Below are 26,385 nucleotides of genomic sequence, written 5' to 3' on the forward strand. Positions count from 1 at the left end.
GAACTGAAACAACCACTACTGTATGTTACCAGGAGCTTGAATAGAAAGAGGGCAAAAATGTGACTTTTTCAAAGTCACGCTACATCATTTGCGAGGCTTGCAGGAATGCTTTGGAAACTACTCCCAGGTCTCTCTGCATGAGTGCATACACATCCCGCACATTGAGAAACAACTTTTTCAAACGCTTTGAACCACCATACTGTTCATGAAAGTGTATCTTATACAGTAACTAGTAAGCCTTCGGTAGTATATCTGAAGGATTTCCAGTGGCTGCTGCTAATCTTAGTTTCGTATGTAAAGTAGCATTACAGGTTAGTTCTACAGTGAGAGGACATTTGAAGAGAAACATAAACCATTACAACATTTATTGGTTCTACAAATTTATAAGATAAAAAAAAAATCCAATTTTATTTTTTCCAATTTTATTTGGGAAAAAAAATAGGGAGGCAGCTGAAAAGCAAATGTGCAAATGGAGGCATAAATGAAGTTGCCAATCAGAAGTCATTCCCCAGCATGTGCCTGAGACATTTTAACAGGAGATGCTAGGAACTGGACAAAGAAAGACCTGCATGCAACTGCTATAGTCTATACCTAAGATATGGCTCCATTTGCTTTTAGAATACTGACTTGATAATATAGTTATCAATTCATCACTAACAAAACTTCAGGTAGTACCACTTCAAGTATCAACATTCAAGGACAGATTTATGTTCAAATTTCCTCCAGTTTAATTATAAATTGTAATTTTCTTTCCATCAAATGCAGCATGTCTTCCAAAAAAGAGAAGCATATTTAATCTCTAGCTTATTCTTATCTAAAAGCCAGAAATACGTGAGCTCAGATCTATTCTATCTACTTCTAAAAGGTCATACATATTTACTCACAATGCTCTTATTGCCTAGTTTTTCAACAAGTGACCACAGTTGTATGGAAATGAAGGTGGAAGTAAGTCCCACTTTAAGCAATAAGAGTTACTCTCCTATAAGCATATTTGAGTTCCAACTTGCAATTTATTTAACTTAAATCTTAAATACATATCTACCCTAATCCTTAATAAGACCTTGTAGACCTTTTACTTGATTATATTTCTATGACCAATAGTCTGTGTTCTCTGAGCAGCTTACATTAAAGATTAAAAGAAGTGTGTCATACTTTACAATGAAAAATATATCTAGAGCCAAAGATATATTGAAAGGTTTGTAATGAAATATATGTAATAAAACACTTGCCCAAGCTAGATGATATAAATAGTAGACAGACAACATGACAGGAAGAATTTATCTCTTTTAGATTATCCAGTAACACTGCTGTTCACTACTACAGTTTTGGACATAAGAGTAATATCCAGATTATAGATGTCTTTCATACAGAGTAGATACATTGAATTTTTTTCAAGACAGCAAAAACTTATATCAAGTTCATATTTGAGTCCTAGACACTCCAAAATGATTGAGTTCCTCAAAGGGAGTTTTTCAGGAAAGAAATGTTAGAAAGTACTTTACCATATGATTAAATTAGCTATGATAAATAATCAACATTTTAATTGACAACAGAACATACTGTAGTTACGTAAAGCAGGGATGGGATATGCAGGAGTCAGAAAATACTTTAAAAGAAAAATAAAACAGAAACAGAAACAGAACAAAAACCAAGAGTTTTAGGGAGTGTAAGAAAACCAACATTCAGTAACTAAAAAAAACTGCATTACAGTTTTAAAAACTACTTTTAAATAAAATAAAAGCAACTCTATAGATTAAAATACTATGAAACAATCAGCAACTGTAGCCATGCAAGTAATAAATTTTCCAAATTTCACATTCCTACATGCAAATTTTAAAAGTTTTATTTCACCAAAAAGGTGGGTTTAAAAGAAAATAGTATAAAATACTATTTTCCAAAGTTCATTTTTAAAATGAACTTTGAGATAAGTTATAAAGAGAAATTTTCTTTAGAATTCTGAATATTTCTCAAGGCCTTATTATTACTTTACCAATGGTTGGATTATGTCTAATTGATTTACAAAATTTAAAAACATGATTTTCAAAATATTGAGAAAATATTTTAAGACTCTTTATCTTAATCTGGGAGAAATGGATGTAGATGTACCTACGTCTATGGTACTTATCTGCAAGACACTTTGTTTTTAATGTAGAAAAGTAGGATTTGACTATTTTAAATAAAATCACAAAATTATTACACTTCAAAGTATAAAATAAGTGAGCTGCTTCTGATATGTGGCACAACAGAGTTCTAGATCAGGGTAATCACTACAGAAATATGTTCCAATAGAATTGGTAATAGGTTGTATTGCTTTTGAAAGCCATTATAATGTCAACTGGGAGCCCTTCTGCCTTCAGCCTCAGATTTTTCATCCTCTTGGTCTCTCCTTCTTCTTTTTAGTAATGTTTTAAACTAAGGTTTTATGTGTTTATATATTTTATGTTCTAATGCTTGTTGTGAATCACCCAGAGTTCCCCCATTGGGGGGAGATGGGCAGTTGAGAAATTTAATAAATAAATATAAATAAATAAATAAATAAATAAATCAGAAAACCAATGATTGAAGCCTAACTTGATTCCAGTGTGGCTCTTGGTGTTAAAAATGTTTTTGTCAAGAATGGACGTTGAATCCTTAGTAAAAATACTCAGGAGTCAGAGAACCATAGGACTGTTAAACGAAAGTTCTATTACTGCTGAGCCCTCTCACATAAGAGAATGCAATAGAAAACCTTTGATTTGCCTCCCAAGAGAAGCCCAAACATTACTGGATTCAGAAACAGGTGCAATCTGCATGAAAAATAAGCTTTTGGACCTTTTGGTATGGGAAAATGTAATTAATTATTTAGGACATGTGGCAGTAATAGCTCTTACTATATAACAAATAAAACCTCAAGACACAGGTTAATATTTGACACCTTCCTCGTTAATTAATGGGCTGACAACAGGTAACAAAAAAAGTAACTCAGAGCTTTTGGAAATCATGCATGTAAACCGCATAGGCTGTCTTCTTCATGCAACTTTCAGGAAGAAATTACTATAGGCATTTTTCCAACAAGAGTTATAGAAGCTGGAGAGATTGCTCAGTTAAATTCAGTATCAGAATATATTTTTAATTTGGATCTCCTTCAACATTAATGGGTCTTGAACATCTACTTTATAAAAAATTCTAACACTACCATACTACAATGAGAGAGTATTTTGTACTCCCAAAGTCAGTTAAAAAGAACAAAAGCTCTCCCACTGTATCAAGAGAACGTAAAAGAACATATTATCTTGGATTGTATAGCTGTATTTGTTGCCCTGTTTCTCTTTTCTTCCTGATCTCTACTAAGGGAGAGAGGAATTTTAACTGGCTACTCAGATGATCATTTTGTCCAAATAAGCGAGAAAACTAAGCCCCATGAAATGTGAATTTTGGAAATGTCATTCATAAATACTAAAAAGAAAAAGACATGAAAATTATTAATTTTACGCTGTGTATTTTTTTAAAAATCAAAATTAATAAACTAGAAAATTAAATGGAAGTAAAAAGCAGTAAATTGGCAGAATCTGTGATGGCCAATCACCTGCGGTTTTCATCCAGCACATCCAAGACTTGCTGGTAAGCCCTACGGGTAGAAGACTGGATAAGCGACAAAATGCCCCGAGCAGAGTAAAGACTAGATCCATCTTCAGAAAACTTTTGGGGAGAGCAGACACGAACCTGTTGAGGTGATGGTGTCACGCTGTTTGTGCAAGCATAGCAAATGGAGAGAGAAACACTAGTGTCAGGTTTCAGATAGAAAAAAAAGTTTTCTCTATCAACCCTTGCTGAAAAATTAAATTGGTTCCAGTTTTTTACACCTTTACCATAAATAAGTAAAATATTATCAAATAGAATTTAAAAGGAACCTGAAAAACTTTCAGTAAAAATAGAAAATTGGTATTGGTATAGATCTACTATTACTGAAAACTTACTATACTAAGTATACAATATGCATGATAAAATACAATTCTGTTTTCAAAACACAAACACAAAATCACTCTTTAATGAATACCAGAGGTAGATTCTGACCTATTGGGAGACTTACTGAAACCCATAATATTTAATTTAATTATAACTAGTTTATCAGAAGATTGATCCCAGTTTTTCATATATGTCTGATAATAACCCCCTCTATCTCAATGGGAGAGGAGAGAAACATTTGCAGGCAAAGAGATGACACAGCACATGCAGTGTTTCTTATAGGAATGACATTCTGCAAAGCATGTGATTTTGGCTAAAATCCACTGTATAAAATACCACAGGCTCAAATATTGAAGTTATTTTGAAACTGTAGAAGGGAGGTATTCTGAAACTGTTCCCAGAAATGAAGTTTAGGTAAAACTATAATGACAATTACTTTTTGCAAAAAAAAAAAAAAAAAAAGTTTTGTGGAGATTATGAGAATAAAGAGACTGCAAAAGAGAGAAGTAAGACAGCAAAGGCACTGATCATAACATCTAGACACATCCCAAATAAGCAAAATACATTCAAGTATTTATTCTGAAGCAAAATCTTTCAAGAATTATGGGCAGAATGGGCATTTGCTATTTAGTTATTTGCGAATGTTTCTACTGGAGATCCTAAACTAAGACTGCATTTTATATTTTATACAAAGAGGTTCTGATCAATAAACTGAACACTTTAGGAGGAGGATTATATTTAGATTACATACAGAAATTATAGCCGTATTAATGTGGACAGCTTCTACTCATGTTTAACACAGCGGACAAGCTGGAAAAGCTGCTGTGACAATCCTGAATAATATATAAATGAAAACAAGAACATTCTTCCAAAGAAATATGCTTAGTTTTGCAGATTTCTCTGAACTTATGACTTTGAAAATCACTAGCAGCTAACTATGCTAAGCAAATACATGGCCTACAAATGATGTTTATTGGATTTATTACAGGATTTACCTGAAACACTATTTTTTTCACATAACTGATCTTGGTTTAACTTAGATTAATTGAGAATACGATAGTGGAGGCAGATTTTCTTTTCTGTTTAATTCTTTCTTGGGAGGTGCAATTCAACTTAAATTCTGGGCCATCTTTCTTTCAGGTAAATATAATATTTATATATTCATTTTCTGGTGACAGACAATCCAACTTTAAAATATTTAAAATATTCCTTTTATCAGTTAAATTTAATGAATTCTTAAAATGGATTGTAATCTTGATGTCATTTGATATCAGACTATGACCTTTCTGTTTGCTTGTTTTGAGGCCTAAATTACACTGCAGCCCCTACTATTCTTTCAGCTAAGTTTCATTTTTAAGCTATTTCATTTTTCTGCTATGTTTTAAATTGGATTAATTATTTGTATATTTATTCCTCTATTTCCTATTTTCCACCTGGAGAAATCTGCTATCTATTGGTCTAAAAACAACCCAAAGAAAAATAAATAAGGCTCTTGGTAATAGTTTTTGCTGGAGGGACAATGACTCTTTCTTAAGTTTCTCAGTACAGTAATATATGATATAAATTAAAAATTGTTTTCAACTTGGCCTCACCTGTAGGACTTAATTTTCAGCTGAGTAAATGAGTTCATACATTAAAAACCCCTTGCACACCTCATTTATTGCTTTATTATCACAAATATTTCCCCATGAGACTCTGCAAGGTTGATTACTATATATACACACAGTGTTTGAAACAACAGAAGTCTGACACTAAAATTCACAACAAAGATACATGTGAGAACAAAGTAAATGAATTTATGTTAAACCAAGTCATTGGTTCACTTAGCTTAGTACTATTTATTTTGATTGGCATTGGCTCTCAAGAATTACTGAGATTTTTTTAATCTGCCTTTGTGGAAAGTGAACACTGAACCCAATACAAGCAAAGCAATGCTCTGCTATGAATTAATGAATTCCCCAGGTTTTGGCATGACATGTACTTTAAGGAGCATACACATATTGATTGACTTAGGAATCATTTACATAAAGGCAGTTATGAAGGAACAAACAATATTAACACTAACATGCAATACCAAATTCCTCATAACTGTAAAAATTAAACATAGAAGCATGTACATAATACTTCTCATTTGAAGTTCCAAAAAGAAATGTTATTTATATGCAATTACTTCCTATAGCAATTTAATGCAAAAAATAATTTATCAAGCCAAGACTGGGCTCTCTGCACAAAACTGTTCTATATTTCTCCTCCCCACTCCAGCTGTATTAATGAAGCTTCAGTTTTTAATTATTAGTTTAATGCAGCCAACTTTTCTAAAATAATTATACAAAACGCACCATTTCTCATAATTTGTTTCAAACAGTTTTACATCAGTAAACTTCTTTACAAGTAGAAGCTGTATATATTGAGGAAGTAAATCTGACTCTGCACACTACCTGTTTAGCCTCAAAGCTAATAGGTGTCCTTGAATTTATATAATATTTGTACAGAATGTATGGCCATAAACTCTAAAGTGTATGGACTTGTTCAAAACCACTGAGACCCAAAGATTAAGGAATCAAAGATATGATTCAAACTACACATGTTGGATTTTTCTAAACAGACCTGTATTAGGCACATGAAAGAATACTTGACAACCCTCAAGTCACCACCTTGAGTTATATATAAAAAAGGTGGGGTAAAATATAACAACAGCAACACCCCTGAAAGCTAGGATAGACCTATCTTAGTTGTGGAAAGGAAAATATAAACACTGTCTCTCTTCCAACCCAGCTAGTTACTATTTATGAAGAAATTTGTCCAATCAGGGCATAATGTTTATTTGGGGAGAAAAAAAAAGTATTTCCTGAATTTACCCATAAGATGAATTAATGCTCATATCTAATTTTATTACAAACATACACACACACACACACACAATGTATCTATAAATTAAAGATGCTACATACTTCAATACAATTTAATGAACTTCATTTCAGATAATACAGCTAAACCATGTTGACAGAATGCAGTAAACAGTGAATAATCAATTGTTAGTGAAACTGCTTACATTTCATTTTTAGCTATAAAAGGTGACTAGTACCGTGACATTTTCATTCTCTGGTCAGTTTCAAGATGGTGCTATTATGAATAACAGTGCTATTATCTGGAAAGTGTCCTCTTTAAATTAATTAGCAAGAAAGGCATCATTATTGCTCATCACTTCTTGTATCTAGTTATTATCAGTTTGGGGGAGCATTTAAGAACCAGTATATGTCAAAAGATGATCAGGTGAGACACTTACACACACTACTGTGTGACAAATGCAATGATGACAACGTATAAAGAATATTGTTCTTTATATGACGAACAATAAAGAATATTGTTCTTTATGTAGAAAAAAATGGAACTAAACGAATTCTTCTAGAGCTGGTAAGGTTTGGACACAGAATTTTTCATTGTTACAACTAACATGCTAGAATCTCATGTCATAGTTCACATACTAGAACACAGAACAATTCCAACCACAAATATATAGATAAGCATCTCTCAAAGGGGAAGAACATGGGTATTTGTCAAAATGTTGCACAATAAATTAGGACAATAATGGATAACAGTTTATATATCTAAAATTGAAGATTAACACATAAATAAAAACTGAAGGCCTTTGAACACAGGCTTGAGAAGAAATAGCCTATCATTTTAGCTGTGTAAAATATCTCATTGAAACACTAGGATGTCATGTGAAGAAGAGAAAGGATAGAATTCTCTGTAATGACCACAGATGTATTTAGAAAATTGATACATATTTATGAATAATTTGCTTGCAAAAAAAAAAGTGACACCAACAGGAAAAAAAATACATATTAGCACAAAAGACAAATTTAGAAATAATGTCTAATGCATACAATACAATATACCTCACCACAGATCAGATGACTGATATGGCTGCTCAGTCCAAATGCTGGCAGGCAACCTCACGATTCCTGCTTTTTTTATCTTATGGTTCTTTACCTTTGACTGGACTGACTTTCATGAATAGAGGGCTGTCATCTTCTATCACATCTTAGTTTATTTATATCTGTGGACTGCTTATCCTTTGAATATAATATATTTAAATATGCCTCACACACAGAGGAGACCAACTAGTTGCTCCATCTAGTTTCCTCCTCCCTGCTTTTCCCCAACTGCAGGTGAAGAGAAACAAGAGGGAAAACCATTGAGAAATTACTCCTTTTTTCATCAGTTTTGGTTGGAAGCTGAAATCATTGCTTACCTAAATAACAGGAGGTTAAAAGAAACAGATAGAGTCTGCAGAGATGGGTATGTGCATAGTACCTGTTAAGAATTCGTTATAGCTGCTGTGACTTTTCCTCAGCTCATGTTGCCCTCCACAATTGATAAGCCATCCCAGGAAAAGGCTATTTTGTTGAAGGGGCCTGGTTTAAGGTGCTACATGTGCTCCAAATTACATTTTGTTCTTAGAATTGGGATCTCTAGATAGTCCTAGAAACTGATACTCAACAGTTTGTTAAATGAATGAACAAATGAATTTCTTCATTTTTCATGTTTCTAAGGTTGCCCAACACTGCCTCTGGTGGTGTACAAAGGGTTAAAACATCATAAGAGAGAACAGAAAAGGGACATGGTTATCCCAATAGAACAAACATACAACCCTTCAGAGGGGGAGTCAACATCCCACCCTAGCCTAGCCCAAAGCCTGGGGAAAGAGCCAGGCCTTTAAGGTTTAAAGGAGACAAGGGTTCAATCGCTGAAATATGTCACAAAGCTCTACACTGTTTGCATTTGTGCCACTGGATCTAGATTTTAAAGCAGAGGTAGACAATTTTGGGGAGCTAGGGAAACACCTAGAATATTAACAGCACATTGGGGGCATGCTCTTAAAATGGTTGCCAATGTGGGATGGCTTGCATATTCATAAAATGGCTGTCATGATGGGCACAGCCAGTCAGAAAACATCCATTTTACAAAAACAAACAGGTAAAGTTGCTGCCATGTCCCTCTGGACTCCTATAACATCCCCTAACACATTTGTTGTCTTTGCTGGGGAACTGCATGCTCCCAAACAAAGCACTGGGCTATCAATATCCACTACTTTTATTTTCTAAAAGTGAGTTTGTGGGCCATATAGATATTCTTGGGGGAAAATGGGGCTAAAGGTGCCACACCTAGCTCTCCTTTTTATGTAATTAGAACATCTAAAAATAAAATAAAGAATGTGCTGGACACCAGGGAGGTATCCATGGATACTATGGTTTAAGTATGTTTTAAAGATCCAAGGTTGCAATATACCACAGGACATCATACATGTGGTTTATCCTAATGAAATCAAGAGATTATTGAGTGCTTAAGTTGTCTAGTCTGAATTTGTTGTTATGAAGCAAAAATATGGATGCATTTTTTTTAAAAAAGCACCAAATTCTGCTGTAAAATATTATAGGAACTGCCTAATATCATTCCTTGTACATTACAAAAATGAGAGCAAAGAAATTCATTTTACAGTTAATAACAAATTGGTTAATATTCCCCCCCAAAAAACAAAATTAAAAATAGCAGCTGTAGCCCTTTAACTTTTTCAGTGCATTATTTACAAAAAGATAAGATCACTTTTCAGCCTCAAGGCTAATATCAAAGTGCTGTAAACAGATGAAATAATCATTTGAAGGCATTTCCTAACCAAGAATTAAGAAAAAACACATACATCAATTTTCATCTACAGATGCATTCATAATCCTTCTCTACTCACACTGTTTCATTTCTCATCAACTGGCCATTCTGACGAGTTGCATTTTCACTCATGGAACGTTCTCGTTTCAGCCTTCCTACTGATCTAATCTGCAAAAAAAAAAAAAAAAAAAAAATAGTATTTCACTGTATAGCATTAGTAACCAAGTAAATCTAATAAGACTACTGGCTTTTAGTAATGCAAGCCTTTTAAACACTGGATTTTATATCCCTCTTTTATAAGCTCTTTATTTCATACATCCAACGATCCACCTATATTTTAGCCAGTCATGATTTTAAAAATGCGCAGATTCACTTATAACTGTAAGCCAGATTCATATACAATTAAATGTGCAGATTCAAATATAATTGTAAGAATTCTGAGAAATTTCAGCTTATTGGAAGTGAGTAAATGTGCTAATACACACTGCCTGATTGTTCCTGCTCGATTACTTCTGTCACCAGAAGTGGCTAAAGTAACCAGGAAATCTCGTTTAGCATTTCATATGAATCAGGATTCCTAACGCTGAGGAGTATGGAGATAGCCTTGAAGAAGAAATTCAATGACCATTATGTAAACATCAACATAGACCAGACAGATAGGAAGGGGTGAGGAAAAAAAATTCAAGATTACCCCATCCTGATTTTCTTTGGTATAAGATGGGAAAAAGAATCTTCATTAAGTTTCAAGATTCTGTTATTAATGACCATTCGTTCAGTGACCATATGAAGTTATAATGGTGCTGAACAAGCAGTGGTTACAACCAGTCCTCAAAGTTCCAGTTGTCCCAGCACCCCCACAGTTAAGTGATCTCAATCTGGGCACATGGCAACTGACTCACACTTACGATGGTTGTACTGTACCGCATCACAATTACAATTTGTGATCTTCCCTGCCAGCTTCCCACAAGTAAAGTCAATGGGGAAGCCGGCAGAGAAGGTCACAAGTTGCTTGGGTAAGTCTCCCCCACCTGCATACCCTCCCCCAGCCCCTCTGCACTCACTATGCTTCCACTGTGCCTCCCCAGCCACTTGTACATCTTCCCCGGCCACTCATGCACCCTCGTGCACCCTCTCTCACCCAGCAGCAGCCATCCGTAGCCCCACCACACTCCTGCCATGCTTCCCCCGCCACTCATGCAACGTTGTGCACCCTCCCTCACCTGGCAACAGCCATTTACCTGCCTGCTGACCTGCTTGCAAACCGCCTGGGACTTGCAACTTCTTGTTGGCTTCCCCACTGACTTTGGTTGTTGGAAGCCAGCTGGAAGTTGTGAGGAGGTGCTTGCTTAATGGCCCACGATTCTTGGTTAAGAATGGCAACGGGGACTGCAGGAATTACCATCACTAAGCGATGCGATCACGTGACATTGCACTTTATGACCGCATTGCTTAGCGATGGAAATTCTGTCCCAATTGCCTTTATAACTTGAGAACTACCTGTATTCTGAACAGGATTATCATGCAGAAAATTTTCAATTTCTTGTTTTTCATTTAATAAAATATTAAAATGTGGTATTATTAAGGCAGAAAGTATACTAGCCTCTTCATTCTGAGGAGTTTGAGGAGGAGGTCTCTCTAGGTCCAGAAAATCTAGTGGACGATCACTAAGGGAAATAACACGGGGAGGTGTTTTCAGTGACAGAGGCTTGAATGGAGTTGACTGTAGAAGATCTAGATCTGGGGGCCTAGAAAGTGGAATGTCTTCACTATTACCTGCAAGAAAGTTAATTTTCAAGTCAAGAATACATTAACAAGTTATTCACTGAGCTTTAATGGATAGACTGCAGAAACATGGTGAATCAGCTTTATATCTAACTTCAAATATAAATTTACTGGGTGATCCTAAGTATAAGATATCTAGTGACTGTAGGTGATATTTTTGAAATCCTTACATAATATTGGTCTATAGACACCATTTCTAAATGGCAATTTTTTATAATATAAACTACACACTACACATACAATATACAGTAGCTAGATGCAGAGCTGACAATACTCCTTTCATCCAAAGAAAGGGTTCTTAACTTTTTTGTGCCATGATTCCCATTGAAAAACTGGTGACATCTACAGACCCCTTCTCAGATAAATGTATTTAAATGCATAAAAGACATAGATGTAGACTGTGTTGCAAAGGAAATCAGATATGCTCAAATACAATGATCAGAGTACTTAAAAATAAACATGTAATACATGTAATATATGTGAAAAAAGAATATTTTTTTTCCCATTGAAATGGACCCCCTGAAGTGTATCACAAGGATAATTAGGTTAAGAAATCCTGGTCTAAAGCTAAACTTACCTGCCACTACAATCCGTTCTGGCACCTGCATTGTTACACTGGCATTTGGAAGCCCTCCTTCAGGACAACCTTGCTCAAGGTCTGCATTTGGAGGCGCTACCTTGAGTTTTTCTGGAACTCTCATTCTCTGGTTGATCCCTTCGGTATACTCAATTTCATATTGAATTCGATTCATTTCTGCCATTTCGGCAGCTGGAGATGGGAATGCTGCTGTGCTCATCCTAATATGAGATGAAGCAACTTGAATTACATATCAACAGTAACATATGTTTTTAGTGTACAATGACTTATATTGCTTATTATAACAAGTGCATTTTTTCTTTAAGGACACTTTCACAATACAAGGTTTTCTATTGCAGCGGAGTCACTTTATACAACATAGTCATGCCTCTATAATTTAATATTGGATTTAAATTTCTGCTACAGATGTCCTTTCTATTAATCATTGGAATCCCAATTTTATATAGGAAAATCTGCACATCATCTCTCTTTAGAAGGGTAGCATTAAATATTAAGGAGCAAATTGCCAATGCAGAGCAATCAATTTAGAAACAGATGACAGAGATAATAACATCATAAATTTTCAGCATGCTAACTACAAAAAGATTGTAGAGAAGTGTTGACATAGTCTCATCTATTGACTTATATCACAATCCTATGCAAATCTATTGCACCTTAAGACAGTTAAATATATTGTGTAAAATATAAATATACTTAAAAGGCGTAAAAAATTTAAAATCCTAAGCCTGGAACTGAAAAATAGGTACTACACAAGCTTTTTGGGAATAGAATGGAACCACAAGAAAAACGTTCCTGTCTTTTGCCTGTTCTCTGAACCATGGCGTGAAAGGGCACTTAGACGACTTAAGAAAGGAGACTTCTATTTGAGAATTTATCTCTCAAAATCAGGCATTTTTATTGGGCCCCGAAACTAATCACAAGTCAGCGCAGTCAAGAAATAACCAGCATCATGTCTGGTACCAGATGGCAGCCATATTCTAAGCTAATTTAAGTGTCTAGGCAGTCTTAAAAAACAGCCCAGAATACACAACTTTGCAGAAATTAAATAGGAGATTACCAGTTTCTAACTGAAATATTAGCTATGACTTGTAAAAGGGAGTGTACATTAGATTTTGCTTTAGCCTTAATTGACAATGAAAAATCTAGGGATACTCTCAAGCTATGTATGGACTTATTCTCTCCAGGAGAATGTAACTAACTAGATTGAATTCCCCTCATATAGACTGTGGAATTATGCATTAACCTTCTATCTTCTCTGGCCTGAACTTCAGTTGTTGGCACCACCCACTCCAATACCATGGCTAGGGATCAGTCTAGCCTCCCTCCCCCAATTCAAAAAGCAGAAATAGAGCTGCATGTGATTTGCATACTGTTATTAAGGCACTCCAGTCCCTGCCCCATTACTTTATTGAATGGTTTCACACAGGTGAAAAACAACATAGTAATAAACTGAATCCTTATAGGCTTCTGAACCAAATATATTATGGAGTCAAAATAGCTGTCTAGAAAGGAGCAGAACCACTTCAGTGCAGTGTCTCCTACATCCAATTATGATTAGAAAGAAAGCAGACCAGGATAATCCCACTGAAATCTGCTGGGTTAGATCCAGAAGAGGCTTGATTAAAACTAGATCCTTTATGAGGTGGCCAAAGGTGCCCCTTTTTTTAATATTAAAAAAGACTAGTGTACATGTTGCAGCTTAGGCTGAGTTGCAGCATTTCTTGGAGTGTGACTGTTATGTGGTTCAAGAAAGTGCAACAAAATCTTAAGTAGAACAAAAGAAAGTGCCTTTTATAAATGTCCAATATGCCCACACAAAATATCTCTTTGTGAGGAAGGAAAATCACTGCCACAAATTTGTTATGAATGTATCCTTCAGGCCCAGAATCCCATAGAATAAAATTATTTATTTATTTAAATGTTTTACAGAACTGCCCATCTCACAGTGACTCTGGGTAGCGTACAAAGATTAAAGATTAAAATCATCGTAACAATATAACCAAATATCCAATTCAGTCTTAACAAAATTACAGGCAGGTTCCCCCCGCCCCGCCCCGATTTCTACTCCTATTCAAAGAGAACCTTGATCTGTTTAGCACAGATTTTGAAATTCATTACACATTATTTCATAGTGGTATATACTCTGCGTGTGAGGAAGAACACATGGCATAGTTATTTTAGCAGCAAAACTACTGCACAACTTGCCACAAGATTTTCTTTATGGAATTTAAGTTCTTATAAGAGGAGAAAAGAAAAACAAAACAAAATACTGGCATTGTAGCCAACACCTTAAGAGTTTAAGATACCTTCCCTCTAAAGAGCACCTATAATATACGAAAGCAATCCCTTTATAATTGCAATCAAGTATGAATGTTTCCTCCAATCACATCTATACAAATTTCAAATTAATTTGAAGCATGAATTATGAATTTTTCTCTTTGATGATGCAAGCTGAATACAGGCTCAAAAGCAGCATATAAATGTTTATAGAAGTATGATTTTAAATTTCTGAAAATCACCTGGAAAAGTATTTCAAATTCTCTTCATATCAGAACCAGTATTTGTCTATAGACAAGAAGTTTGTATATTTCAAGAAAATTGGAAAATGCAGTAAAGGTAGTCCTCAACTTATGACCATTCATTTAATGACCATTAAAAGTTACAATGGTGCTGCAAAAAGTGACTAATGACTGGTCCTCGCCCTTATGACCTTCGCAGCATCCCTGTGGTCATGTAATTGAAATCTGGGTGCTTGGCAACCTGCATGTATTTTCGACAGTTGCAGCATCCTGGAGTCACATGATCACCATTTGAGACTTTCCCGGGGGCTTCCAACAAGCAAAGTCAATGGGGTAATCCAGATTCACTTGATGATCATGTGATTTGCTTAACAACCACGGCAAAAAAGATCATAAAATTGGGCGTGACTCACTTATTGACACTGCTTAGCCACAGAACTTCCGGTCCCAATTTGTAAATCAGTACAGCCACCAAATGCTTACTTAAAATAAGTAAACAATCCAAATAAGATTTCAGGTTAAGAGCTATAGGACTTAAATCATTGCTGCCCACTGCCTTACTCCTGCTTGGCAATGAAAGTTTGTATAACAAGCAGAAAACAAGCACAAGGATTTATCCATTCAAGACTATAGGGAAATGCAAAGTATTAAAATGCACCACCCTATACATCAGATCCCAAATCAGATCCTCTGCACTGATACTTATTTTTAAAACATTATTAGCAGAATTACATAAAATTTAAGAATGACATTTGCTACTAGCTAGCAAAAATCACCTAATCAATTTGCACCACTTTAGATTTGGGATTTTTGCCCATTCTATATGCCAGAATGGCAACATAATATAACAAAATTTAATACATGCATGTTTCAGAATTACTGGGAAATAACAAAATTTAGGTTTCAGGATCTTCATTTTAGGTATTAGCTTATGGATGTTATCTAACCTCTCATTTTAGATTTAGGTTTTGAGCATTATTTGACAAAAACCTGTTACACTCTGACATATCTGGACCTTTTCATTTTCCAAATGGAAAACCACCTGGGGATGTTATGTATGGATCCTTGAGTCCTACTACAGAAGAAAGATAACAAGTATATATAATTTTAACTGGGAAGGAAAGGAAATCTATCAGACCAGAGAACACTGCATGCAAAAGAGTCACGTTGTAATAAATCAAGATACTACAACAGTTCATCTACTCACTAGTATAAGTACAAATGTAATTCTTCAACTTTCACTAACCTTCCTAAAGGAATTTCACTGCTTGTTCGCTTGCTCATTTTGATGTTTGCTTGCAATGTTTTAATATTACTACACTATAGCAGAGTTTACTTTACAGAACAATTTCACTATACAGTGGAACTTTTCTACATAAGACAGCATGACAACTGCTTTTCGAGCTGTAAGGGGAAAAAGAAGAACAGAGAGAAGTATTAGGCATATTACTTAATAAAATATTTATCACCAATGACATTTTAAATGGTATCTACTTATTCTATAATGTGAACTTGATAAGAATATGCCAAATAGCTTCCAAATATTTAAAAGTTTATGAGGATTCAGAAATGCCATTTCTTTTTAAATCCTCAACTCTGATTTTTAGAAGAATGGAACTATAATTCACAGTAAAACTGTTGAAGACTTAAAACAAGCAGCCAGAACACAGCTTCTAAATCTGTAAAATAATAACCCATATTTAACAAAAATAATATGTACCTAATTAATGACCAAACAAAGACAGCATTGCAATACCTGCCCTTCTTCTAGGCTTTAATCCTAGCAATTGCAAAGATAAAATGGAGAATATGACTATTTAAGCCCATGGGATAGTAAATCCCACAAGGTAAAATACAATATATTAAATACGTACAGAGTTAGCCCTCTGTTTTTTTCCCCCTTTACCATCAAAATATGGGGCCTTATACAGATCCCATTAAAATAAAGCACATGTGGCATCATCTAGACCAGTGTTTCTCAACCTTGGCAACTTTAAGATGGGTGGACTTCAACTTCCAGAATTCCTCAGCCAGCAAGGCTGGCTGGGGAATTCTGGGAGTTGAAGTCCACCCATCTTAAAGTTGCCAAGGTTGAGAAACACTGATCTAGACTGAGATCACAAGCACAGTGGAGAAAGCCAAGCTAATCATTTCTACTTAATCGTTTCAACTACTACTGGGATTTCGAAGGGCCTTCAAGACCTGGCTGTTTGCCCAGGCCTTTGGAGAGGACAGCTGATACCTCTTTCTTCCTTTCTGTTCCCCTCTGCCATTGCTGTCCCTTTGTTTCATGCTGTTTTTGTGTTTTCGTTATTGTTCTCTGTTTTTTAAATGTTTTAACAACTGTAAACCACCCAGAGTCACTGGGAGTCAGGCAGCATATAAATTTAATAAATTATTGTTATTACTAGCGGCCCTGTTTCCAAAAAACATGTATATAATATACGTATGTACAAGATGAGTTTTCAATAATAAGGGTCCTATAAAGAAAAATTAAGCTACCTACACAGGTGACCTTTTCACTTTTTCTAATGCAAATAAATAAATAAAAGGAAGACCAGGTGTATGCTATTAATACAGTGTATCATTTGCACCCATGAAAACTGGGGGGTAGGGTGGGGAATGGTATAACAAAATAGAACTTCCTGCACAAGATCTATTGCAAAGCAGCAAAAATTGATTAATATTCACACATTCCATACATAAAAATGAAAGCAGTGTAAAGTTTTATCATTAACACATCCATACTTTCTTACACAGTCTAATCTCATATTCTGAACCCTAGAGGCAGAAAAAGAATGGTTAAAGGAAAGGGAATGTGCAGAAGCTATTAACTGAGGCATCTGATGATTCCTTTTGCAACTCTATTAACCCAGAGCCACTGAAGGAAGCCCATAGAAAGTGCATTGATCTATAAACTTTGTAGACCAGGAGTTTGTTCAGTTAAAGTTCTCTAGGATCATTCTGCACAAAATACTTCGCCAGAATTCCAGAGAACTTGGGCTTGCTGTTTATGAACCCTCTTATTTTGTTCTCCCATCTGCAGAAGCAGCTAAATAAATTAGCGACTTACTACCAAAGGCTTAGTTTTATATCTAAACTGGGATAGAAGGTTGTTTCCTTGTTCTTGATTTAATTTAAAATATGAAGCTACACATTATGGTTTAGCAATTCAAGTCACCAACTTCTGAAAACCCCTGGCTTAGCATTATACATGAACACAGCCTTGGTGTGTTGCTTTCTCCAATAAATGAAATTATAAGCCTAAATTTGTTCTAATAGCAATAAACCAGGGGTCCTGATTTACACATAATGGTTTCTGCTAAATTCTTGGTTTTCTTGATCGTTCCTGCTGCTCAAGAACTAGCCAGGCTTCACTAGATTTTTGGTTTATAATGTTGTGCAAATGCAAGAGTCAATGGACATGCTGAAATAACACAAAATCTCCATAACCTGATACACCCCATCAGATAACATCTACAAAGAAAAATGGGGACCACACAATTTTATCTAAATACAATTGAGGTATAACAATGAGGAATCAAAGGAATGTATGTCCAGTACAAATTATTGCTAAACTGGTATCAGAAGTGTAACAAACTGGATTAGGAGAGTCAACTCTATCTCAAAAGAAGAAACAAGAATGGCTGAAAATTATGATTTGTATAATTACATGAGAATCTTGCCATGACAATCACCCTATGCCAAGCTGTTGCTGTTGTTAATATCTATTACCATTTATTATTGACCAAGAAGTGAACCAATGGAACATCTGCCTTTCAATGTGCTGTAAGAATATATTTAAAATCCCAATTCAGCATAGGCTGAGATAGTTGTGTGAACAGAATCTAAGTGAAAGCCACTACTTATGACAATTCTGTATCTCACCTTCCCCTCTACCCACCTACTCCATCACCAATTGCATGTCTTTATAGTGGTTCCCAGAACCATACTCCATATTTCTGATGAAACATGTTGGTCCACAAAAACTTGTGCAGCAATAAATTTGCTAGTCCTTAAGTATCTCAAGACTCTGTTGTGCAGTTATTGATTGGATGGGAACTCCATCTCATCTGAGGTCCTGTTTTTCACCCTGTTTAAAAAAAAAATCAACTCAGGAAGGTCCCTAGCTGGGTAAGAGAGCAGGAGTCTCTTTAACAGTCTTTTGGCACTGGTTAGCACCTGGCATTCAGTTGCATTCTGCCTATACATATGGAGGTAATGGTCAAAGCAGAATTAAGGAGGGCAAATGAATTATAGCATCAAAGGGCTGAAAAGGCCATTTCGGTCATCAAGTCCAACTGTCTGTTTAGTGCAAGAATCCAATTAAAGCATCCCAGACAGATGGCTCTCCTGCCCTTGCTGGAAAACCTATAATGAAATGACACCTATCACCTCTCTTGGTAATTGGTTCCACTGTCAAACTGTTGTTCCTACTGTAAGAAAGTTTCCAAAGTTAATCAGAATCTGCCTTCCTGGTTCCTGGAACTTAAACTTACTGTTTTCTGGAATGAGAAAGAGCAGGTCTTTGATCTTCTACCACCTGACATCCTTTTAGGCATTTGAAGACAGTTATCATGTCCCTCTCAGCCTTCTTTTCTCAAGGCTAAATATTCCCAGCAGCTTCAGTCTCTTGTAAGGCTAAGCTGCACTTTGCTGCACTTCTCTCAGCCTGCTCCAGTTTCTCTGAATCTTTCTTTAAATGGGGTGCCCAGAATGGGCCACACAGTACTTGAGATAAAAATAAGTGTTAGCAAACCCGCAAAAAAAAAAAAAAAAGGCAGAAGGTGCAGTAAATCAATGGAGGAAGAGGAGGCGTTAATGCGACAAAAGATAGCTACGGCTTGCGACTGGGGGGCCGGGGGGGGAACAGGAGCAGCAGCGGGGCAAGGCTGTTGAAGCAAGGAAGCAAAAGGACCTTGGGGCCGGGGGCCGAGCTTTTGTGGGGAAGGGGGGGTCAGCAGACGAAAACAGTAAATGAGAACATCTGAATTCAGCAAGGAAGCCGCTAAGGATTCCTATACAAACTCCCCAGTTTTGCCCCACTGCTAATTCGGAGAGAAGGCCCCAGACCAATTCTCCCTTGATTTCTCACCCTGAGGCCAGCGGGGAGGCGGAAGCCTGGTCCCAAGTATCCACTCCGGCCGCCTGAGGCTGCGTCCTCCTTCAGGGGCCGTTAGTGGCGGAGCACGTCGCTCCACAGCGCGGAACTCAAAGAAACAAAAACAAAAAGAGAAACGACCCAAATTGTCCCAATTGAACCGCCGTAACCGGCAGCCGGGATCGCTCCGTGATATATCGCGTGACCAAGGAAGGGTGGAACCGGACCCTCAGCAGGAATTAGAAAGCATCGCGGCCATCTTTACTATGGTCGCAGCTGGGTTCACGCTCGCTTTGCGGAAAGCCAAAGGTTTTCTTCCTTTAGCTGGCGCGATGAGGTTAGGGACTATAGAGGGTGGGTTGGTTTATTTTTGGTATTTTATTTTAGATTCAGCTTCTTTCAAAAAGGATTTAAATATCAGTATTGGAGTCCGAGGATGATAAAGACTTGGAAAATCAGGGTTAAAAAGACTAAATCTTCATTTAAATTTTGTTCCGGTTTTCTGTCGCGTATAGATCTGGCAAACTTAGCAACAACGTAATATGTGGGGCATATGATTTATGTAAAAATTTGTGTGCCACCCTGCAAAACATGCGTTTTCCCATGACTGTTTATAAATGCTTTACTAAAAATTTAAATACATAACATAATCAATTAAGCAAACATAACATTTACATTGTACTTTCATGGGTTTAAAACACTTTACGCACACTATATTGTCTCGTTCCAAAGATGAGTTTTGTTTCGCATTTAAAACGATACTTTAAAATTTACCTTTAGTGCTTGCTGAGCTGCAATACTGTATAGCATTTACACAATTTCTTTCTGGCGTTCATTTTATTGCAAGAAGCTAAGCACACACTCACGTCAGTACAATATATGGATTGTGACAGGATTTAATGGAAAGTATGCAGAGGCTGCCCCACCTTTGTTTCCCCTTCCGCCCATTCTTCATTTCCAGAATCAAATGTGAGCGTTGGAAAAGATTTTACAGGTCATCTAGTCCAATTTGGTTAGCACTGAAATCCACTGAATCAATCTGACAGGTGGTCCCCTGGTCCCTGTTTGAAAACCTCAAGCAAAGAGGAATCAACAACTGTTCCAGACAAGCTAGTACATTGCTTAACAGCTGACAGAAATTTATTTCTTTAGAATTTTCTTTCTTTTACTTACTTGTAGTGCCCTTGGTTTCAAAGAATGCCCCCCCCCACACACACACTTCCTTTCTTTCTTTTAGATTGTTGTGTCTCCTTTTTTATAATCTAAACATGCCCGGCTTTTAAAACCATTTCTCATAGACCTCACTTTCCAGATCCATTATTATTCCTGGCAATCCTCTGAAACCTCTCTAGATTCTTCATATCCTGTTTACAGTGTGATACCAAAATTGGATACAGCAATTCTAACCAGGTCAGAGTACAGTGAAATTACTATTTTCCAGATGCAATGGCTCTGTCAATGCAGCACACTTGATTTTTTTACCTGCTGCATTTCACTTCTTGCTCATATCCAGATGGTGACCCATTAGTATTCCTGTTCACATGCGGTACCAAACCAGGTCTCCCAATCCTTTATATAAATATCAATAAACATCATCTTGGTAATTTTGAAAAGTGATTTTGCCCTCTAGTGTAGTATCATCTCCAAATTTTGTCCAAAGGGCATGGTAATCTTCTGTTACGCTTAAAATAGTATAGAGTATTAAGTTTCAGATATAAATCTGGCCCCAGAAATGTATTGCTTTCTCCTGTGTTCTGCTGATTTGATAAAATGTCACTTAAAACGATGTTGCATTTGATCACGGCCTGTTATAAATAGTTGGATTTTTAAAAAGTAGTATGAAAAAGAACAAGTATAATTTATAATATGATAAAACAATTACATAATCTGTCTCAGGAGAACATATTATTTACCCTTGAAACCTACACATTTGCATTGCAAACAAACATGTAATATAATCATCGATATGAATGATTTTGGAAAGTTGTTACCATATGAATGCAAGTCTGTGCATACTTAAGAGTAAGCACCAAGGATTTCAAATATGCATAGGATTATAAAGTACTGTAAGGAAAGATGCTAAAAGCGTTAAAACAAGTACAGTAAATGTATTTACATCCAAAACTACATATTAGTAATGAGGAAACAATGGTATTTCAGGAAAGATCTTGCATCACAGTTACTTCAGCGTAAGCCCACTTGAGTATTGTGATACTTATTTTGCCATGGATATTCTGTATCCACATTCATGCATGAAAATAGAATGTTTAACTAATTGTTAGAACAGGGCAGGAACCCTTGGTTCCTCAATGTATTTATGGATGTAATGTATTTATTTCAAAATAAGGAATTATTGTGGAATAGTGTGAAAGCCAGTTTGGTGTAGTGGTTAAGGTACCAGGCTAGAAACTAGGAGACCTGAGTTCTAGTCCCACTTTAGGCACAAAGCCAGCTGAGTAACCTTGGGCCAGTCACCCTCCCTCAGCTCTAGAAAGCAGGCAATGGCAAACCACTTCTGAAAAACCTTGCCAAGAAAACTGCAGGGACTATCCTCAAAAGTACAAAAAAAAAAAAAAAAAAGTGTGATGCGTAGGTATGTTTGTATATAAGAAAATAAATATGATCTGATCTTTATGGTGAACTAGTGAACCCAATAGTTGTACAACTATCAAACATAGTAGCAACTTTATTGTTAACTTTAATATTTTAAATTTTTTTTCAAGTGCATTACAAATAGAGAATATTCAGAACTATACTTTTATACATACATTATACATTAATTAATACATAAATCCCAATCTAGCTCCAGTTGTGCTTTAATGCTCACTAGTGCAATTATATTAGTTCCCAAAGGGCACACATGTGAATCCCCTGTTATATTAATTCATCAAGTTCAATTGGATGTGCCTCACAATGAATGTTCAGCATACAGATGAATATTTCCACAAACTGTGCATAGGAATCTCCCTTGCTGATAAAGATTGTTTATTTATTACTGATATTTTAGAAATAGGCATTAGGGATCAGGTTTAACTGAAAACAATAGGAGTTTTTCTGAATTAACATGCATTATTGTAATTAAAGGTGGATCCTTGGTATAAAACTATTATTTTCAGGTTCATGGAAAGAACATTATTAAATACAACTAATATTCTTGACTTGTCAACACAATTTAGATATGTATATCTGACTTAATATTTTGTTGTATTTATTGTAATGGCAAAGATACCATTGAGGCTTGTAGATTCCATCTGAATATTTAATATATATTTGTCACACAGTGCCTTGCAAACTAATTTACCAAGTTACTTAATCACAAAATACTCATCAAAATGCTCAGCTTTATATATCACTGCATCATTCATTTATGGTACATCAACACCCTGAAAAAAACTTAACTCTATCAAGTTTAAAAGTAGTGGTGAATCTTTTTCTGTTTCATGGTACCTGAACAGCCTATCAGTCAGTTTTCCTCCAGCAGTCTGGGTTCAAATTAAATTAATCATGCTTTAGACACACAGTGCAGAGTTCATTTCAGCCTGAGGCCAAAACTGATTCTTGACAACCATGGCAGAGAGTACATGTTGGCAATAGAATGGCCATGATTTCAAGTGGGCAGAAATATCCTACTGTGACAATGTAGCCCTCAACACATTTTCAACTCCCCCCATACATAATTCACTCATAATCTTTCCCTGTTCTTAGTTGCATTGTATTTCATGCTACACATGGAGCATTTTTTACAAGGGGGTTGCTGCAATGAGACTTTAAAATAGCCTCTTTTATATTAACAGAGATTATTGTAAAGCCTTACCTCTATGTGAGGGTGATTTTACAGAGAGGCTTGCATCATTGGGCAGTGGAGGGTTACACCTTCTTTAAAAGGTAGCTTTCTTTAAAAACTGCCTCCTTGTGCCTCAGTGAGGCTATAAAAAGCCTCCTCTGACATAAACGGAAGTTATTTTAAAGCCTCATTGAAATGGAGGATGGGGGTTTCATTGATAGAGAGAGGTGTAGGTGGGGGATTAGTCCATCCTAGCAACAGGCAACCCTTGAAAATGTTCATGTTATAATGAGGCTCACTGGCCATGAGCCACATGGGGTCAGAGAAAGGTCTTTTCTCTGACTTTGTGGAGTGGGTAGGACATTATTCCTTAGCAAAAACAGATAACATAGGCACCTTGGGGGAGGTAATGTAGACTCAGAAGAGGGTGAGGATCTTCCCTAGCTGCCATCATGCCATATATGGAACATCTGCTTCCTGGATTAGGCCTTTTTTAGTTCAACTGAAACCTTTAGGAATAAATTGTCCTGTTTAGTTGATTTTTAATTTATTCTGTACTTAACCCAGAACCACCAAATAATTAATTAAGGCTGCAGTCCTGAATCCAGATTGCTGAGAGCTGGGAATTAAGTTCACTAAATATAATAAGGCTTACTGGTATATGTGTGACTGTGTGTCTGTAGAGAGAGAAGATTGCAAGATGGGAGCTATAGCCTTTCTGTTTAAAAGATTGATGACACCATAATTCATAATTTGTAAGGATCCATGAATGGCAGTGTTTAGAAACTGGCAGCCTTGTAATACAGCAGGTACCAATAATTTCTTTCAAGATAGCGTTTTTCATTTTAGCAAAACAAAACAATAAGAACATTGCACTTTTCATTATTGTACAACACTGATTTTCCAGCTTATGGTACAAATTTGTCTCACGATTATAATACACATTATTAAAAGTTCATAAAAGCATTTGGTTTAGTTTCAGGCTTTTCTCCCTGGGCAACAAAACTGGAACTTAATTTTCAGACAACAGTTCTGTTCAGTTGGGTTTCCTCATGCAGACTTGACAGCGACTAATTATTTTTTCCATATCTCCAGCTTTCAGAGTCTGTGGCAGTGGTTTCCTTTAAAGATAATAATTTAATAATGTATTTTAAACAAAACAAAGCTCCCATATCTTAAACATTCAGCTAATAAACACAGATTCAAACACAAGTGCAAAAAGTAAAAATAATAATTAGGACTATGCAGTGCTTTCCATTCGAAGAAAAAAGTGCTTTACAGCATAGGAAGCACATGCCCTCAAATAGCATTTGTCTGTGGTTCCTTAAAATAGCGACATCGTTTCCCTGGAGTCTTCAGGGTGATCCTGGGAAAAGTTGTGACTGCTTAAATAATTGCAGGCAGAAGTTCCACACGCACACCCTCCAAAGCACCATTTTGTTTTTGAATCAGAAGCATTGCACAGCCCTAACAGTAAACAGTTGGTTGTCATGAAATGACAACTTGCTAAATAAGGCTTATAATGACAGGTAGTTATCAAAACATAGATATAAATATGAGTTTTATTTGTAAATTGGCCGAGTGATAGCATATTACACTACAATGAAGGAATGGACTAGCTTATTTTAAGTTGCCTCACTGACAAAATAGTATAGATAAGCATACCTGAACATTCTTCTTGAATTTAGTGAAGCCAACCAGAAACTGTAGGAATTTGAGTAATAATTGCATGTCCCTCGGCCATGACATTCAATGAATGGAGTGGCACGAAATTTTTCTAAGCATGATCCTGGAGATGCCAAAGCTTGTCCAGAAGCTTCTGAGCCTGCACCTGTATACTGTAATGATAAATGTCTTCCATAAAAACCTGTCTCGGTTAATAATCTGCAGATAAGAAATACCAGTTTTTAGACTTCCAGTGAAGAACTAATTGTATCCCATAATATTAAGACAACAAAGAATTTATCCATGTTACTTTTTCAGAACATTTAATAGTTTTTGCTAATAATATTGGAATTACTAGCATTAACAAACAACAGAAATTTCAGATGCATTTAGTAATATATTACTTTTTTCCCTTGGAACTTTTTTCCCTTCTGGGCAGGAGTATAATCATACAAAGGTAACAGCCCTAGACTTCCGGGGAAGAATGGCAGACTGAAGACAGCTCTGCAAAGATGTATCTTTATAATTTTTAAGAATTTAAAATAAACAGCAAAAAGCAAGACAAGGTTTTGGCTCTAGAAAGTTTTAAATGGATTAAGGGCTCAGAAAACATTGGAATACTGGATTTTGAATATTAAGACTTTGAAATTAATTTTAAAGAATAAATTCATTTTTGTGGGAAAGAAAAACTGTTTTTTATATTAGAGACATAACAAGACAAGTAATTTATAATGGTGTTCAGAGATATTTTTGAGGAACTGCACCAGGATCTTGAATCAATAATGTCAGCTATGTTGTGTCTTCTTGGGAACAGTCTGTTCTCAGAAGAGGATGTTACAGAAAAAGATAAGCAACGAAGCCTACCCAAGATCAACATGAACAAGACTTTGAACAAGAATTTGTCACCAGATATATATAAAAAAAATTGGATGAGGCTTTAAAAATTAAGAAGGAATTAAATATGATAATCCTGGAGAGCAATTGGTAGAATCTCTTTTTGCTGGACTTACAAAGGAGGTTGTTTGGAGTATTGGAGAAGTTTGAAACAAGGATCAACAATTATCTTAATGGATAAAGAGCAAGATTGTTTTACATAAAAAGAAGGAACACAAAGTCGGTTTATTTGACCATGGTTAAAATGGGACATGTTGCCATTTTGGGTGGTTCTTTTTGAATTTATTGATATCTAGACTGGAAAGATGTGTATTGGATTTGCTTATAGTTGACATGGCGTTTAAGCCTTTTCCCCTACAGCTACTTTATGTATCCTAACCTGACAGCATTTAAACTGGCTTTGTTTCTAACAGTCTTTTTTACTTAA

The 26,385-nt window shown here is 35.8% G+C and overlaps 2 protein-coding genes across 7 annotated transcripts in view; both read right to left on the reverse strand.

The window, feature by feature from the left end:
* The window catches only part of MFF (mitochondrial fission factor), a 28,712-nt gene extending 8,848 nt beyond the window's left edge, over nucleotides 1-19,864 (reverse strand). For 2 of the 6 annotated variants that reach the window (XM_007420453.3, XM_007420450.3), the window contains exons 1-6: nucleotides 19,610-19,864; nucleotides 15,761-15,918; nucleotides 11,975-12,195; nucleotides 11,216-11,388; nucleotides 9,695-9,783; nucleotides 3,566-3,724 (exon numbers count right to left, since the gene is read on the reverse strand). In XM_007420453.3, coding sequence (XP_007420515.1) covers nucleotides 3,566-3,724; nucleotides 9,695-9,783; nucleotides 11,216-11,388; nucleotides 11,975-12,195; nucleotides 15,761-15,798 — 680 coding nt within the window. In that variant the 5' untranslated portion in view covers nucleotides 15,799-15,918; nucleotides 19,610-19,864. Of the gene's footprint in view, nucleotides 1-3,565; nucleotides 3,725-9,694; nucleotides 9,784-11,215; nucleotides 11,389-11,974; nucleotides 12,196-15,760; nucleotides 15,919-18,418; nucleotides 18,608-19,609 lie in introns of all 6 variants that reach the window. The other 4 variants (XM_025165420.2, XM_007420452.3, XM_007420454.3 and 1 more) reach the window with 4 other exon arrangements.
* A 4,571-nt stretch (nucleotides 19,865-24,435) lies between these two features.
* Nucleotides 24,436-26,385, reverse strand: part of COL4A3 (collagen type IV alpha 3 chain) — a 77,058-nt gene continuing 75,108 nt past the window's right edge. The window contains exons 51-52 of the mRNA XM_025165344.2: nucleotides 25,065-25,237; nucleotides 24,436-24,520 (exon numbers count right to left, since the gene is read on the reverse strand). Of these exons, the coding sequence (XP_025021112.2) occupies nucleotides 24,436-24,520; nucleotides 25,065-25,237 (258 nt within the window). The remainder of the gene's footprint in view (nucleotides 24,521-25,064; nucleotides 25,238-26,385) is intronic.

Source organism: Python bivittatus, unplaced genomic scaffold, assembly GCF_059951505.1.
Source record: "Python bivittatus isolate LINGU-HERP-01145 unplaced genomic scaffold, Pbiv_v1 ctg000980_np1212, whole genome shotgun sequence".
NCBI lineage: Eukaryota > Metazoa > Chordata > Lepidosauria > Squamata > Pythonidae > Python > Python bivittatus.